Here is an 18290-nt window from a genome sequence, read left to right as displayed (position 1 = left end):
CTAGAAGTTTGGGCATGGGAAACTGGCCCTTACTAAATGCTCAACAAACGCCAGCCCCTTTCTTAGTTCCAGCTGTCTGCCTACCCAAGGCTCTAGCCAAGGTCTCTGGTTGGACCCCTGGATTGGTGCTGTCGGGAGTCTATGGAAACTTCAAGATTCAAGAAGTGGGGAGAAGGAGGTCCCGGCCACTGACAGTGTGCCTTTGAAAAGGACCTGGTTCCTAGCCCCTTATTCTTCACCCTCTTTCTGGCTTTCTCCAAAGGCCAGAGCAATGGTACCCACTGGCTCCAGAACCCTGAGCTACAATAAACTTTTCATCTTTCTGAGTCTACCAACACTGGCATTTTCTTACAGTTGAGAAAAGCCAAGCGATACAACCACATACACTGTGGCCAACTACAAAGGCCCCTTGCCTAGCTCTCTGACACCTGGTGTGAGACACTTGCTGTTCTGTGAGGCCGTCCTGGGCCCTACAGGGTGCCAGCAATACCCATGTCTATCCACTAGATGCTGTGGCACACCGACCCTCATGGTGACAACCCCGAACTGCCAACAGACAATGCCAGGTATCACCCAGAGAGGCCCAACACCTCGGATGCTCTTGGCCTCGCAGACAAACAGAACAGCACCTGAAACAGCTCCCAAGGAAAAGCAGCACAGACCATGGGGGCTTCAGACTGGTCGCCCATGGGTTCCTGGCACTGAAGTGATTTTGTGGGGCCCTCAAATTCAGAGTTCTGGCGCTCTGGGGTTCCACGCCTGCTGGCCATCTGGGTGACCTTCCCACCTCCCTCCACCCTTGTCTCAGTCCCAGCGCTCCCCACATCTTTCAGTTTTCCTTCTCCCGCCTGAAACTGGCCTCTGCAGGTCTCAGCTAGAGCACGGTGCAGCAGTGCGCTGGCACGGAGAGTGTGGCCCCCCCATGCACACACTGCGCCCCCAAGAGGCTCTGCACACCAGACCCCAGCTCACCTCTGCCTACAGCAAAGACACACGGCGGGGCTGCTCCTCGGATCTGGAAGGACAGGGCCTCCGGGTGGTCAGGGACTTTGATGGTCCTGGCAGGCACAGGGGCAGAGACAGGCCATGAAAGGGGAGTGTGGATCCCACTCCTCCAGGAGTCCCGACACCGCCACCACCCTGCCCTGTCTCCTAGAGCTCCTGGAAATCAGCCCTGAAAGAGACGGCACCCCAGAGCAAATGGTAAAGAGCCAAAGGCCATCCACCAGAGCAGAGAGGGGCAGCACCGCTGACAGGGTGGCAGATGCCCCAGGGGGACGCCAGCTGGAGGTGGCAGGTGTTAAGGGGAGGCACCAGCTTGGGGGCGGGGGAGTGGTAGGTGTCATTCATCTTGAGTGGCTGCTCTGCAGCTTTTGTCCTCTAAGACACAGCACGACCCCTTCCACGTTTTCGGAGCAGGCAGAACCACTCCGAGAGCCTGATCTCAGCCTGATCTCAGCCTGATCTCGAAGATTCAAACCCTGGTGACTCCCATCTCTGGCACCAGCAGCCAAGCCTCACCCATCACCCTTCCCCAAGTTCCCTCTCCTTACAGAAATAGAATCTAAAGCAGTAGCTGTCAAACTTCCTAATGCCACTACCCTTTAATATACTTTCACATGTTGTGGAAATAGCTACTTCGGAACTGTGATTTTGCTACTGTTGAGTCATGACATAAAAAAATATCCAATGGTCTTGAGTGACCTCTGTGGAAGGGTCCTACAACCCACCCACAGGGTCCTGACTGACTGGTTGAGAACCACTAGAAACTCTCCACCGCCAACATTTGCCTCAAGTAACAGGGCACCGAACACTTAATCTCAGAATAGAAGTGTGCCCACTGCACCTACATCGAGACACGGCCCACCCTGACCCCGCAAGCTAAGCGGCTGCCGGAACACCCCGCTTTCCACCTGCAGCCCACGCAAGCTTCTGCCTCCAGCGGCCGTCCTCGGGGCCTTCCCTGCCTCTCCTCTCTCCCACTCTGCTCCGACTCCTCACTGCCTCTGTCCCTCCAACGTGACCTTGGGGTCTTTGCAGTGGGTGCTTCATGCTTCTAGAGGCCCCTGTCTCTGAAAGGCCCCTGTCATCTCTGAGAGCCATCACTCCCTCCCCAGTGACGCCTCTGTGGCCCCCGATTCTGTGCACACTCTGGCTTCCCTCTCCAGGCTCGTGTGTCCGCTCTCACCTGACTGACCACCACCGACTCGGCACACACTCACACCTGTCTGACGCTCATCTGTCCCCCGTTCGCTCCCAAACTCCATCTGCGTCTACGGAGGGTGGGAACTGTATCCACCCTGACGGGGGGCTGTGCTCCCAAGCCTGAGACATCACTCCCACACCCTGTTAGACTAACAAAGGCCACGGGGCCCACCCAGGGGCACCAGACCCAGGGAGACCCGCTGAGCCACCCTTAGGGGGGTCACACTCACTCTTTGGCCTTGGTGGCCACCAGGAGGCGCAGTGGCCGGCGGGAGCAGAAGGACTGGTTTAGGATCGTCTCCACCTCAGAGAAGGGCCTCAGGAACACCAGGTCCTCGTTGATGGAGTAGATCTTCCTCCCTGCCTGCAGGCCAGCCATCTACAGGGGCAAGCACACGTGTCAGGGCCTCCTCCCTCCTCACCGAGGAAGCTGGAATGTTCTGGAAGCACCAGGAAGCTCACTCATTCCCTCTGGGTGGGTGGTGAGAGCCCAGCTACTCTGGGGCTCTGAGCTGTAAACGAAAGCCCAAGGAGGCAAAGGGTGGTGGCAGTTCCCTCGGAAAGACACGGCCAGCCTTTGTCGAGAGAGCACAGAGGTCAGTGGGGGTGGCCATTTGTGACCATGAGAATGTGAATAAGATTGTGGAGTGGACATCAACATGACCCAAACTACTAGCCTCCTCCTCTCCTACCGGCCCGGTAGGCCAGGGGATGCCATAAACTAGGTCTGGGGGACAGTTCACAAACCCTTCCGGGAGCCTTCTGTTTCCCCTGCACATCCCCAGAATCCCAGCAGGTGGCGCTGGTGGAACGCGCCAGGAAGGCAGTCTCATTCCCAGGTTCTGCATATGAGAACCTGCTGAGCTGGTCCACCTCAAGGGAAATGGAGGCACGCCCAGCCGGGGCACCGCCCCACCGGAGCAGAAGACATCCTTTGGGTCTCACCTCTGCCAGAGAGCCCCTCTGCACAGACTTCACCACCACAGCCTTGTTCTTCTCCTCAAGATCGAAGCCATAGTCGTCCTCCTGTGGCGGGATCTGAAAGCCCCAGGACGCACTTTAGGGCAGCCAGAGGGGAGCGACACCACCCTGCTCCCCAAGGACTAGGATCCTGAAGCTGGGGCAGGGTAAGGGGTGCAGGCGGGGCCTGCAGAGCCAGGCCGCAGGAGGGAGTGCAAACAGAGCGAGGTGGGACACACGGTGGGCACAAAACACGGCCATGTCAAGTGTGGCTGTGTCAAGTGTCACCCTGCCCTCCCAGAGGTTGGGGTTTGGGAACACGGACACCCACACTCAAGCCACCACGGGCGCGCCAGGGGAGGTGACCTCTGAGAACTTTGCAGATGGGGAGAAAGGGCTCCAGGCAGCAGGCACAGCCTGTGAGAGGGCACTGAGGCAGCCCCAGGGTGAGAGTGATGGCTCAGGGAGAGTGAGGAAGGTGCCGCCCAGGAGGGTTGGGGAGGCAGGAAAGAGAACCGCTGTCCCCAGAAGTACATATGGCAGAGAGGCTGGAGCGGCTATGGGCAGACCTCTTCCAGCTAAGCTCACCACGAGCCCATCCTAAGAAGTCAGGCTAGGTGGGCTTCAATGCCAGTGCTCCTGACACTCAAGGTTCCTGAGACCTACAGTGACTGGGAGGCACTGCAAAGCTGTGGGTGTGGGGTAGGTGAAAGGGCAGGAGCTCCTGCAGCCCCACTGGGTTGTGAGGAGCGTCGCCCTGGCTGGCATGGCTTCCCGGCAAGACTCCTGCTCGGAGCTGCTTGCCCTGCTCTGGCCACTGTCTGAAAGCTGCCCGGCCCAGGCCACAGGAGAGTCGGGCCTGTGTAAGAAGCAGCCCTACTATGTTCCTACCAGTAGCCGCTTTGCCAAAATGTTCTCCACAAGCTTGAAGTCGTTGCGCAGCTGTTTGCTCTTGCTGCTGGTGCCCTCCATCTCCTCATCAGCGTGGAAGCGGAAGTACTGAGACTCGTCCTTGAATTCACTCTTCTCGAGAACTGCAAGCCACAGACAGACAGCACCCGGTCACGTGGCAGTGGCAGGGCTGCCTTCGCCAATCGGCAGCCACAGGCTAGCGGCTCCTGGACAAGTGTGGCTTGGCCAAGAGAGTGGTATAGGGAAGCAGAATGCTGACATGTGTGAACCCCACATGAACGGCTAGCTGTCTGGCATGGCTCAGGGGGTAAAGCGCGGGCCGAGCAAGCATTAAGACCTGAGTTCGGATCCGCAGCACCCATATAAACAGCAGGCACAGCACATGTCGCTGGCCCCAGAGACAGAGACCAGCAGACCTTCAGAGCTTGCTGGTCATATGATCTAACCAACTGGGGGCTCTGGGTTCAGACAGAGGCTCAAAAATTAAAGTGGGGAGCCTGAGAGCTTCCCCAGAGGTTAGGAGCACTGGCTGCTCTTCCAGAAGTCCCGGGTTCAATTCCCAGCAGCTCACACCTGTCTGTGACTCCAGTTCTAGGGCTTCTGATACCCTCATGCACGCAGTCAAAACACTAATGTACATAAGATTAAAATTATATATATATATACACATATAAATCTATTTAAAGTGGAAAATGACTGAGAAAGATACCCAGCATCCACCTCTGGCCTTCACATGTGTGCGTGAGTGAGCAGCTATACTCAAGTGCACTCACGCGCTTTGGCCCAGACTCCTCCACACCCCACTCTCCTCCTGCTGCAGGGACCCCACCTGTGTACACTGTGATCTTGGGCAACCCCTATTACCTCTTGGAGCAAACAGACACACAAATTGCTGCTTTGGCCAGAGCCAGCAGCCGGGCTCCGAGCCCCCTGCTTATTTAGCCTCCACTGTAAACATGGGTTTGGCCCGGTGCTGCACCCGAGCCGTGACGTCCCAGCAGACATAGGGTGAGACTCTCGAGTCGCCAGCCCAGCCAGCCGAGGCTGCTGGTCCCGCTTTGAGAGGTGCGGGCAGACCAGGGTTCGAATCCCTCCATCTAACACTTGAACCTCTTTGCACTTCGGTTTTCTCTTCTAGCAGGAGAACAAGAGCACCACGTCCCCGGGGCGGCTCTAAGGCTGCAACGGGGAGCCTCAATTTCCCCATCTGCCTAAGCCCCTCCCTGAAGACAGAGAACTGAGGCTCAGTTCAGACGTGGCAGGAGGTGCCATCCCCTCCTCCCCTCTGTGTCAACCCTGCCCTCTGCCACAGCCACGCCCCAACTAGTACCCTCTTCCTATTTTAGCAGATATTTGAGTTTGTGGTGGGGTGCGGGGGAGAGACGCAGCCTGCAATTTCCCTCCGCAGAGGGCCCTGAAGGCATCGGAGCTGCCCGAGTCCCCTCCTTGTATAGTCTCCGCAGAGAGCTGCCTTCCGGGAGCGAGGCTGGGCAGACCGCAATTACCCTCACCCACAAATGAGAGGCTCCTGCAGAGGGCAGTCGGCAGGGCCAGCGCTATCGGAGGGTACAGACGGCTTCTGGGAAGGAGACGGGCCCAATGGGTGGCCAAGCCTGGTCCCTTCAGCAGGGGAAACGGGTAGTAAAAGGGGACAAGACAGCAAAGCCTCTGGAGAAGCCAGAGAAATGGAGGCTACGGGGGAGGTGAGCCTAGAGGAAGTCAGCTAAGGTAAGCCTACAGCTGGGCCATGGACACAGACAGGCTATGGCAAATAGCCTTCAGAATACTACGGCCCCCCCCCCCCCCCGGCCAGTTTTCCTCAATAAAGTTTTATTGGCACCTAGCCACACCCCCTTTTGTTCAAGTGTCCTGGCCGCTGCTTGGTCCTTTTCAGAGCAAGTTCTTTAACTTAAGTTAGAGTAAAGCAGAGACCTGGGCAGGGAGGTGCCCTGGGGACTGCCAGCACCAGTCTCCTGACACCAGCTCACGCGTCTGCAGCCTGTGTCTGTGCCCAAGCCTCAGCTTCCCACCACGGCGCATGCACAAGATGTGCTGGGTCTGCCTGCTACACAAGGAGGTGCACACATGTACACCAGACCCCGAGCCTCAGGCCCCCACTGTGTTCGCCCCTCCGTGCTGCAACATCCATGCACCATGCCAAGGGAAGGAGTCAGAGACGAGCAGGGAGAACACAGTTTCTCCAGGGGAGAAGAGGGGCCAGCGAGTGTGGTGACGGGGAGCACGTGGGCGGGCACCTTGCTACCTTGGGGGAGGGGAGGCCAAAGCGTAAGCCGTGGATGCTGGCACTGCGTACGCGACGCTGGCCGTCCGGGCCTTAGCAAAGCCCTACACTTACCATGGTGCATGAAACCGTTGTTGCACAGGCCCACACCAAGCGCCACCGCCTCCTCCCGCGTCTGGCAGTCCCCCTGAAACAGAACAGAAGGGGACGCTGTGAGGGCAGCCAGCACTGAACCAGCTAAGTGCAGCCCACGACAGGCTACCACAGAGGAACAGAGGCTGCATGAGGGCAGAGGTTTGCCATACTGTGCACCAAGGTCCCCAAACACATTTGGGACTGTTCCTAATAAACTCCTAACGAGGGAGCTACTCTGGTAGATGATGCTGGTTGCCTAGCAACAGTCCTTTTCCAATCCCTCCCTAGTAAGGAAACTCTCTGGGATTTCACAACAACCCTGGAAGTTAAGGTGGACAGTGAGTCACAAGCAAAACTCTCCAGTTAAGGGCACTATGGCGACCCTCCTTGTCCCTTTCCTCCCAACTCCCTGCCTGGAACACAGGGATGACGCCTGGCACCTCTGTAATCATCCTCAATCACAAGGTGGCCATGTGGCGAAACACTGTAATGGCCGCAGTACAGAAAGACACAGAGAGTTATGTTTCCCAGAGACCTCATGGGACGGCCCTAGTTGTTCTGGGCCACCACCTCTGTGCTGCTCTCACGACAGACACAAATCCCAGATTGTTCTGGCTCTCTACGTCTGCAGATATGTCCCTGATGTTGGAAATGAAGTCCACAGTGCCTGGAAAGCCTGCGGGGGGCTTTCTGCCAGCCTCAAAGGGGATACCACTGCCCTTCCCACCAGAGACAAAGCCACGTGAGGAAGTGATGGTGAGACTGTGGCAGCCTGACCTGAGAGAGGATGACGTCGCGATGGGCAGAAGTCTGATCCCCGAGGCCACTAACAGCCACCTGGTTCCATACTTCTGGATATGTGGCCTCTGGCACAGTCACCTTTCACTTAGGGACCTGGCTGATCTCAAGGGATGGGGACCAGAGCTGACTCCTGGTGTCTGTCTCTTAGTGGCCTGGCTGCAGGGTTCCCACCTCCTCCCAACAAGTCATTTTGTCCCCACACCAAAGCAGCATTTTTGTGTTGCTTGCAACCCAAGTAATCTACAACTCAGTAAAGCTTTAACTTTGTAATCCCCCTGCCTCAGCCTGCTTGGAGGACAGACATCTGCCACCACAGTAGACTTGGAACCCAGAACTCTCCCTGCTGGCCAGGTTGAAAGAGGCTGGAACCTCAGGGTGGGGGCAGGGCTGGCAGGCTCACTCACAGCTGCTGACTGGATCAAGGGCTGTGATTGAGGCACCTCACCACAGCTAGGGGCCAGGCTCCTAGGCTTCCAGACACACAGGCAGCCAGCCCTGCAAACAACTGTGACAGTACACAGAGGGGAAGGGCTGCCAGACACCTAGCCAGCCGGGCTTGGCCCTCCTTCCAGAGGGTGGAGGAGGGTACTCCCAGCCAAAGAGACCTGATTGCTTTTCCAGCATCTGTGAGGCCAGTCACAGGACCAGGTGTGGAGACTGTATGAGCAGGGGCTTGGGGGCAGGTTGGGGACCCTGAGGAGGGGCTAAGGGATTCTTGGTCTCGGTGCTCCCTGCTTTACTAGTGAAAGGTCACAATGAAGACAACCAGCTCCCAAGAGGCCCTAGGCCAGAGGCAGGGGAATGGCAAGACTGGAGCTAGGACAGACGAGGTAACGGGGAGGGGCACCCCACACATCCAGAGCAGCTAACCCCAGTCATAGAGCTAGGAAGGAGTGATTGCCAGCCCAAGCGGCCTTGACTGGGCGCTTGATCTAAGAGGACGAGCAGCCTCTGGAGCCTACTTGGCTTGCAATGCGCTCAGAACCGGCCGAGCCTGTCCGTCCTATCCCCAGAGGAGCCAGGGCAGAGGCTAAGGAGGCTCCTGAGGACACAGGGCAAGCCTGGGGTCACAGCGACAGGCGGAGTGCAACAGAGGAGGACAAGTGAGAGGAGGGAAGGGCAACATCTTGGACAGTGCCTTCTAACCCTCTCTGGTTGCTTTCATCTCTAAACTGGGAGTCACGGTGTCCCCTCAACAAGTCCCAGGAAGGGAAATGTGCACCACCACCACCCCCACCCCTGCCTGGCACGCAGGAGCACAGGAAAGCCACCATTCTCTTGCCACCTGACTTCCCGGGGGACCCATGGAAGCAGAGCAGGGTTGGATGCACACGGGGAGGGCATGAGTGGCCACAGAGGCAGCGTGGGCTAGCTCGCCCACCATGCCTGCTACCATGCTCCATCTCGACACTGGCTCCGCGACAGCAGAGGAAGCTGAGGCACAGGTAGGAGGCCGACCCAGGCCTCCCGATGACAACAATGCCTTCTGAGTTGGGCTTTCCCAGCCACTGCATCATAGACAGGAAGCGGTCACTGGCCCCAGGCTGTGGCTCTGCCACTCTGCATTTACACGTGTCGCCTCCCCTTCATGGCTCATGTGGACCCCTCCCGTGACTAATGTGCCCAGGCCCTAAGCAGCATCTCAGCTGGGCCCTGGTAGCTGATGTGAAGGGTTCTCAGGTACCCCGACCATCTGCTTTCTCTACCCCAGTTGCTGCTGTTGGCCCTGGGGTCCAGGAGGCACCAAAGAGAAAGGCTAGAGCATGTGTTGTCTCTGGTCACCATCAGCCCACAGCTGGGTTATCATCAAGGCGGCCCATCCCCACACAGCACTCCCTACCTGGCTGTGCGCTCTGAACAAGCCCTAAGCCTCAGGCTTCCCATCTGTGACACTGGGACGGCCACCACATCATCCCAGCTCCTCCTGAGGGTCAAGTAAGATGACCCTGAGCTCTCACACAGCCTGGCTGGTTCTCTAGCTGGGTACACCTGATCTTCAGAGTCCCAGCTCTAACTCATCACCTGAGCATGTGAGCCTGTCTCCAAGCATCCAGGGCTGGATTGTGAGACATCTGGGACGCCTCTCAATGGGCCTGGTCTCTTCCATACAGACCTGCTTAAGCATTTACGGGCTCATCCAACCAATGACACTTAAGGGGAAAAACTACCTGGATTCCCTCCCTTGATGTTTCTTGAAATGAGAGGGCGCTACTCTCTCTGCTGCTTGCCTTTGACAGTAGTTATGCGCAGGTGGCAATGCCTGGAGCTGCGGCTGCCCCCGTGGGACTGGGAAGCAACCATTCGGGTGATTACACAGCAGGACGGCAGAAAGGCAGAAGGCCGGGTGTGAACACCAGCACCAGTGTCAGAACATCTAAGGGTGCCTCACTACATGAAGGAAGCTGGGGCACAGGCGGCTACCACAGACTCCTTTTCCGTGAGGCCCCCTGTGTGGTCACACGATGGACACGGACAGCAGAAAGGAGCTGGGTCTGTCCCTGGCTACCCGGCTAATCCCAAGCCACAGAGTGCGGGCCACTCACGCTCACCTGTGCCAGCAGCCAGTCCACCAGCTTGCTCCCGGGGACCACGGACTTGTAGGTCTTCAGGTGGTAATCGCGGTCCCTGGGGAAGAGGTGGACAATGAGAGGCAGCAATGGATGGGGGGACATGGTGGACAATAACTGGCAGCATAGGGGGCCATGCTGGGCAATGGGCACTGGGGGGAGGAGATTCCTGGAGCCTGTTCCAGCTGGAAGGGCCTCAACAAACATGGGACCTGAACAGTCAAACTGCAAAACGCTCTGGCTTAAGCGGCCAGACACTGAGGTCTACAGCCCTGGGTGGAGCTGCTGATGTAAGTTCAGGATTGGGTGTGGTCTGTTGTGAGCACTTGTCTCAGCTAAGCGGGGACCCTTGGGTAAAGCCCCACCACCACTAAAAAGTCATGCCAGCAGGCTGAAAGGAAACAGGTAGAGGCCACAGGGGCCCTGGAGGAAGTTCCACCCCTCTGCCATGACCGCCTAGAACTGGCACAGGGCAGCTAACAAGTGTGAATGAGGGGGCAGGGCTGTGGGTGGAGGGTTCCCTGACCTCACAGATAACAAACAGGCTGAACATGAACAACAGTCATGTCTCCCTGTCCCTATCCCTCCATCCATATATTACAGACTAACCTACTCACTTTTGCTGCCAGGAGCCTGTGAGCAAGCTTTCCGTGACTTTAGCCCTCAGGGCACCAGGAGGTGCAAGCTGCTGCTAGGCCCCTTTGGCTGAATAGAAACATTCACTCAACAAACACTGGTTCAATGTTGCTCCACTCGAGGCCAAGGCCCTTCCAGAAAGCCATTTGAATGCAGACTTAAGCAGCCAATAAAAAAATCAAAATAAAAGTTGCATTAAATCAAATTAAAAACTCAAGACTCCACAGCCTGGAGCATTTGAAAACCCCATGGGGACAGGTGGCTCCTGGGAGCAACAGTGTAGGCACAGAGCACCAGAAAGCATGGCTCTGACAGGGAGCGTGGACAGCTCCTGAGTGGGGTTGCTAGGGCAGTGGCCAGGGTGGGCTTGAGATGCTCAGTGGCGCAGCCCTTGTCCCATCCCAGGAAAAACCAAACGTAAAAGGCATCATGGAAGCCATCTTGACAGAGTGGCACTGGGACGAATGGGAACTGAGGAAATGGAGGAGAGAGTGTTCCATAGCAGCAGCAAGTGCAAAGGCCCTGGGGGCGCCCTACTGTACAACCTGCCTCAGCCCGACCTAGTGGGTAACAGAAAGGCTGAGTGACCGTCCAAGGTCACATGGCCGGCAACCAGCAGGTCACTCCAATGTCGGCCTGGCTCTCCTGTCCCTTACTACGCGGAAGTACTTCCCACAGATTCGCTCACGTCCTCCAGTCTGGTGGAGGAGGTCAGTTATTAGCCCTGTCCGACAGAGAAGGAGGCAAGCGGCTCAGAGGGGTCAGGATACAGGTGGGGCCATTCGGTTACCGTCAGGTGGAGATGCCACGGGGGACTTACTTGATCACAGGGACGTAGAGGCTGTGCAGCCGGCAGTAGAGTCTCACCCCCTATAAGCAAGAGCAGGGTCTGAATCAGCCACATCTTCTGGGCCTCTAAGGGGGATGAGGGTAGGCAGGGCGGGCTGCAGGGACACAGGCCTGCTGTGCAGGGACCACCAGCCGGATTGGGGCCATGAGGTTGAAGGAGGACGTCCTACCTTGGACATGATGTCCTCCAGCTCGCTGCGGGCCTTGTAGGTGCCATCATCGTAGCGGAAGCGATACATCACCTGCTCGTTCTTGAACTGGTGCTTGTCAGAGACTGAAAGGACCCGGGGGACTGGTGAGGCCAGAAACGCCCTCCACCTCCACTCTTTGGTCCCCCAGTACATCGAGGGAAGGGAGGCCCATGGCCTGGCAGAGCCTGGCAACCTAGCTAGACATCTGTGGGTGCCTCTGAGTTGGCCAGCCCTTGGAAATGATGGGAACCAAGCACTCCAGCGTAGAGACCAGACTGCTGGGATCTTGACGGCGACCTCTCAATTCTGCTGGAGACTGAGACCCAGAAGCAGATTCTGCGGCCCAAAGTTCTAAAGACAGAGACTTCCCTCCCCACTGGACGCTCAGTGGCTCCTGTCTGGCTCTGCGGGCCCACACAGCAGCCAGGGCTTCGTGCGGTAGCTCCCTCCTCTACACGGCATCAGCCAAGGCCAAAGTCTCTACAGTCACTCTACAGTGACTCCCATAAGCTCTCAGACCCCGAAGCCGAGTCCCTTCCCCAGCTCCAAGCTGCTTGATCTCACTTCCTAACATGCCCCGTCCCCTCAGGAGGCAGCCTCACTGTCTTCCTTGCTGTTCCCCACAGACCACTCAGCACCCTCCCCCAACACTCAGCTTTGGTCGCCCCCCTACCCAGAGCCATGACCCCCACCGGCGTCTCCAAGCCCCTGTTCAGAATTGACCTCCTTCCACCCTGAGTGCCACGCCCTGCTCTCCTCAGCACCAATGACACCTTCTACTACCTTCTTCATCTCCCCACCAGCACAAGGTCAGCTCTGTGACGACAGGACCTGCCCCACTCACGGCTGTGCGAGCAGTGCCTGCCATAAACATCTACAAACTAGCTAGAACTTAAACGGACGGCTCGCTCTTTCTGAAGAGGCAAATAGAAGATTCTACTCCCTGGCCGCTTGCCTACTGAGGAGTCCTCCCATGCCGGTGCCGGTGTAAATACTGATTCTGCTACCCCAGAGAAGTATCATGAGGCAGCCATGGTCCTGGGTCAGTGTGAGAGGGATGGAGCCAGCAGCTTGGGCGCGCAGGAGCACGCTTCCGGGAGAAGGGCAGCTTCCCACGCAGCCTACTGTGCCACACCTACTCACCATGATGGATAATGCCGTTCTCCAACAGGGCTTGGCCCAAGTTGACCCCTTCTTCAGTCTTGCTGATCTCACCAATTTCCAGGAGCCACGCGACAAACTCACTGCCAGAAAACAGAAGATACGATGAGATGGTCCCTAGTCCCAGAGCCAAACTGGCCTGGCCCCACCCATCCCAGGAATGACTGCGTCTTCCCACTGGCACACAAAAAACAGCAGCCATAGCCCAAAAAACTGTGATAAGGCTAGTTTGTGCCTTTTCAGGTGGCTAAAACCAACCACAAGTCTGCCTCATCCACCCAGGAATGGAAGGCGGGTGAGTGAATGGATGAATGGATGGATGGCAGGCAGATGAATGGATCCGTGGCAGGCACATGAATGGATGAGCAGATGGGTGTGTGGTTAGATGGATGGTGGATGTTTGGTAGATGGAGGAATGATGGAGGAATGTGTGTGAATGAATGATTGATACATTCACAGGTGGATGGGTGGGTGGATGATGGGCAAGTGGGTAGGTAGATGTATAGACAGAAGGGTGAAAGGACAGATGGATGGTTGATGGTAGAAGAATGAATGAGTGGTGGATGGATAACTGGAAGGATGAATGGGGTGGCTTGTGAGTGGGTAAACGGATGGGTGAATGGATGGATGATGACAGATGAGTGGACAGTGGGGAGGTGATAGATGGATGGATAGACGGTGGGTAGGTGGATGGATGGATGAGTAGGTGGGTGAATGAAGGATGGATAGAGAACAGGTGATAGATGGGTGATGGGGAAGTACATGCGTGGGTAGACTACTCTACGTTGGATCTGTGGATGGAGGCATCAGCCAGTGGATATATACCAGGCCATGCGGTACGTAGGCAAATGAGAAGAATGAACACGTGGATGAGCCATCAGAGAGATCAACGCTGGATGGATGGGCAGAAGAGGAGGTTTGGAGTGGAGGATGCTGGGTGGATGATGGAGGTACACTGTGGAAAGCTGCATGGGGGACTAGATGAGGTGTGGACACTAGACGTGTGTGTATGTGTGTACATAGTATGTGGACGGAACACACAGAGTAAGCAGGAGGCAATACCAAACTCAGAAAGTCAGGAAAGCCCAGGTTGCTCAAGCCTTAGCCTCTGTGTCCTTACCACGCTCCAACAGGGCTTCCCCATTACTCAGAAGGAATTCGACTCTGCCTCAACTGGCCAACACATCTGCTCAGAAATGTGTACCTTCATCAACCACCCCCAACTCCAAACCTAGACCTTCATCCAGACCAGACTACCCCATCCTCTGTGCTTTTAGCTCATTCACCACTGTTCCCTTCTAAAAAAAAAAAAGAAAAAAAAAAAAAGGAATTCCTAGACTCCATCATGACCCTGGGCCTTTGCAACTGCTTTTCCATCCACCTAGAAATGCTCTTCCTGGCTCTTCTTTCCATGCCACCTCTTTCAAGGGGCAACAATCCATACCACCCCTAGGGAGGCCCAACAGATGCCCACCCTGACTATGCTTCTTTTGGTACCAAGCACTCTCTGCCTGGAGTGATGGGTTTAGAGGTGTGTGTGTGTGTTAAACCCCCCCCCCCCCCCCCGCCCACACAAATACCCAGAATGTAACCCCTGGGAGATGTGAGGGCTGATCTTACTCATGTCTCTTTCCCTGATACACTTTGAAACTCAAGAGCCCTCCACTCAACAAAAGGGATGAGCAAGTTGGGATATTCCGGGCTCGGCAGGAAGGTTGAGGGCACAAATGGAACAGGTAGCTTTTCTAGCTCCAAGTGACAGCCCAGGGGTCAGACTCAGCCAAGCTTCTGGGGTCCCAGCCTCTGAGGCCTCTTGAGCTCAGCACAGATTTCAGCCCCCTGGAGCCAGCGGAAGGGGGTGAGCAAGCAGCGCCCACCAGTGTGGCCAGCAATGCCCAGCCCCCTTTATGGAAACCAGCTGTCCCACCTCCGGTTACAGCAGGGGACGCTATTTTTAGCTTTTAGTGCTGGCAGAGGAAGGGCCTGCCCTTATGTAGGTAGCAGCATTGTGAGGCATTCAGAAAGTCCATGAGGCGGCCGGGGAGGTGGAAAAGAAACAGGTAGATTTCTGGCACTGTGTGTGGGAACTTTCCAGGTTCTGTGTCCCCTTAACCACCTCCCCACCCCTACCCCTCTCCATTGTTCTCAAAGTCCCAACTCTCCGGGCAAAGTGAAAACTGCCAGCAACCTCAGAAGGCAAACTGATGTTGGTGTGCCCATTCAAAGAGGCCAGAGGCCGGAGACCCAGGGCAAGGCTGCTCTCCAGCTGTCCCATCCAGGGCCACCTCTGGCATCGATTAACAGCCCTGTGGCCAGAGTGGGAACAGGAAGTACCCCAAAGTGGCTGCAGGAGCAGAAAACAGAAGAACAGAGGGCAGCAATTGAATGGTGATTCTGCCCACGCTAGATCTTGCTACCCCTTGGGAAACCAAGCTGGCTCTTTAGCTGGTTGGGCAAACTAAAGCAAAGCTGTTCCTATCTGGGGGGACAAGATGCAGCTGGACGCAGCTCAACAGGATGCAGCTGGCAACTGGTTTGCCTAGGGACATCTGGAATTAGTGGGTGGACTTCTTAATCCTGTGAAACTTTAAGCTGGGACTCAGGAGGGAAGCCAGATAAAGTTAAGCTCTTCTTACGCAGGAACCTCGAACTCTGAAAAAGGGATGCTGGCCAGGCGGGTAGTGTGCCAAGCCAGTCAAAGCTGAGGCCATTGTTCAAAGATCCCACCACAACCCTGTGGATCCAACTCTACAAGAGAGAGAAAGAAACCTGCTATTTCCTACCAAGCTCTCGGCTGTTAAATGCTGTTGTCTAAGATGGTATTTTCTGAACCCTGACCCCAGGCTTCTTCTTGTACTGGACCATCAGGGTCTTTGGATGGAGGAGGGGTGGTCCCAGGCTTCCAGACAGACGTTCCCACAGCAGTGGGAGGCACTGAGAAAAGCTGGGATCACATGGTGGAGCCCACTGACAGCTAGGCTGCGCCAGCTTCCGTTCTCCCTCTTTCCTGCTGGATGAACACTGTTCCATCTGCTGCAGGTCAAGGCCAAGGCTGGGCACAGAGGACACCTGGGCACAGCTCTGCCCTTCTTTAATGAGAGCCATCTGATGGGAGGCCCCATGTGCCACAAAGCTCCCAGAACAAACACCTTTCTGCCTGTCTCCTGCATAGGCCAAGGCTGCCAGTGCCTGGAGCCCAAAGTTGATCCATCTCCCAGATCCTCACAAGTCTATGGCTCTTCTGTGGTTGACTAGTTACTTTCTGAGACAGGTTCGTGCCTTGTCGCCCAGGCCTACCTTGAACACTTCCTGCTCATACCTCAGCCTCATGAGCGCCAGGATTGCAGGTACGTGTCGCTGTACCCAGTTTGCTCTCTGTTGCACGCAGCTGTACACACAGGAGTTGCTGCAGCAAAGCCGCCTCCCTAGGAACTCCCGATGTGTAGATGTTAATAGCAAGGCCTCTAACCACTGTCAAGGGTGGCAGCCAATGCTTTCTCCTTCCAGGAAACCTTCCCAAACTGCCTAACTGGTATACCTTGTCCTGAGTGATCCCGAGCTCTCACAACCCATCTCTCACCTACTGAGCCTCCCTGAGCACCGAAAGCCTGACTCCTGACCCAGCGCTGCCAGATGCAGCCCTGCTAGTTCCTGGGCTGTGCCGACTCAGAACTCCCACCACTCCAGTGCCACAGTTCACACAAGCCACCGGACCCTTGCATCTGCCATGCCCTACCCAGGCATGCTGTGCCTCGGGTCTTCTTGTGACTGACACTGATTGTCACTCAGATCTCGGTTAAAAGGTAACCTCTGCTAAGAGATTGATCTTACCCACCCTGGCTGAATCACCTTCACAACTCTCCCCTTCACAGCATCCTACAATTGCCTTGCAGTGTTCACCGGCCCAATGGGTTCCTTCTTTAATCTGTCTACTTGTCTACTGACCACTTCCTGTAGGAACAGTCATTTCCCTTTGGGCAGGAAGTTGGTCTCTTCAGTTTCCTACTGCCTGTTAGCAAGAGGAAGGAAGGAAGGAAGGAAGGAAGGAAGGAAGGAAGGAAGGAAGGAAGGAAGGAAGGAAGGAAGGAAGGAACTAATTTTTGTCTTTCTGGCTAATCTGAGGATGCTGGAAGGCAGGTACATAGATACACAGAAATAAACACACACACACACACACACAGAGAGACATAGAGAAAGAAAGAAGGAGAGAAAGAAAGATGCTCTCCCACAGTGCACAGATTTTATTGCTGAAATGTGAAATCTGTTTCTGAGTGGGGCACAAACTGGTCACTTCTTCACACCTGTCCCCATCATATGATGACACAAGCATGGCCCAGGGCTCTGGCCAGCACCTTGCTGACGGCCACTGCGTTCCCATTGGGTCCTCCAGCCTTTCTTTTTCCTCAATTATCATTAACTGAGACCCAGGGACATTAACCGAGTATCCAAAGCCATCGAGCAAGAAGGTGCGGAAGTAACACACAGGGGTCCCAGTCTGGCTCAAAGCCTGGCCTTAAGATGTTATGAAGATAAACAAGACACTCGGCAACTGGGGAGCGCCAGTCCAGTAGCAGACAGGCGAGGGGAAAGCAATGACTGAGGAACCCTGAAAATGCTTCAATGAAGCAAGCACTGAGGCAGTGAGAGAACACCAGTCTGGAGTCACACAGTCTGTCCTGGGTACAAACCCTGCCTCCACACTGTGGCAGTGTGACTCTGCACAGAACCCTTTTCTCTCTGGGCCTCAGTTTCTTCACCCTCAACATGGGGACAATGGCAGGGACCTGCCTCGTGGTGTTGTGTGAGAGCCACGGCCCAAATGTGGATGCCATAGACTGGATTAAGGGCTAGAGGGACCTGGGTCCCAGCCACCTATTCTTCTTACAGAAGGGACCTGGGTCTCCTCTCCTGGAGCTGCGCACTGGCGGGGAAGGAGTGTTGGAAGCCCAGGCAGGTGCAGAGGAAAGCCAAGCCTGAAGAAACATGTTCTCTTAACGGGAAGTCAGGCCCTGTGGGCCCCGTGCTTACATGAGCTGCGCTGCTGGCTGGGGTTCAAATGGGCAACAAGCGAAATCTCTAATCCTTCCTGAGGAGCCGGGCCTCAGAAGTCTTAATCACAGACAGGTTATCCCATCCGATGGGCTGGCAGGAAGGCTCTCTGGTACCACACACCCTACCCCAGGCAGAAAGGGGGGAGCGCTTCTAGAGAAAAGGCCTTTGCAGTGGAATTGGGGATTGGCAATGGAAACAGCCAGGGGCCTTTCCAGCCTCTCTAGCTAACTCCCACAGGACTCCGGGGCCCAGATCTCTCCTTTCCACAGAGCCTCAGGGAAGCAGAACCAGTACAGCTGACCCCCAAGGACAATGAATAGAACAGGCCGAAAATCCTGGTTCCCCCCACCCCGAACCCATCCCTGGACTCTTTAACACTAGGCCTCGGGGCCTATCCTGGGCTATCTCCTAACTCCACAGGCTCCAACGGGCAATCAAGCCCCATGGTGGACATGGATACCAGGAAGGCTTTGTGCTACAAACATCTAAAACCAGGTTCCTGACATTCTGGCTTCTGCCCTCTACCTTCTCCACCATGTCATCACCTACCCAGGGGCACCCACCTCTCTGGCCACTGGC

At 56.0% G+C, this 18290-nt stretch overlaps 1 protein-coding gene across 1 annotated transcript in view; it reads right to left on the bottom strand.

Moving 5' to 3' along the window:
• Window positions 1-18290, bottom strand: part of Prex1 (phosphatidylinositol-3,4,5-trisphosphate dependent Rac exchange factor 1) — a 147501-nt gene that overhangs the window by 23604 nt on the left and 105607 nt on the right. Inside the window, exons 11-19 of the mRNA XM_055596098.1 lie at window positions 12642-12742; window positions 11478-11581; window positions 11279-11328; window positions 9805-9880; window positions 6434-6506; window positions 4057-4199; window positions 3151-3243; window positions 2436-2584; window positions 973-1058 (exon numbers count right to left, since the gene is read on the bottom strand). Coding sequence (XP_055452073.1) covers window positions 973-1058; window positions 2436-2584; window positions 3151-3243; window positions 4057-4199; window positions 6434-6506; window positions 9805-9880; window positions 11279-11328; window positions 11478-11581; window positions 12642-12742 — 875 coding nt within the window. The remainder of the gene's footprint in view (window positions 1-972; window positions 1059-2435; window positions 2585-3150; window positions 3244-4056; window positions 4200-6433; window positions 6507-9804; window positions 9881-11278; window positions 11329-11477; window positions 11582-12641; window positions 12743-18290) is intronic.

Source organism: Psammomys obesus, unplaced genomic scaffold (genome assembly GCF_907164565.1).
Source record: "Psammomys obesus unplaced genomic scaffold, mPsaObe1.curated_primary_1811, whole genome shotgun sequence".
NCBI lineage: Eukaryota > Metazoa > Chordata > Mammalia > Rodentia > Muridae > Psammomys > Psammomys obesus.
Note: the sequence above shows the minus strand (reverse complement) of the source record. Positions and strands in the feature narration are given on the sequence as shown.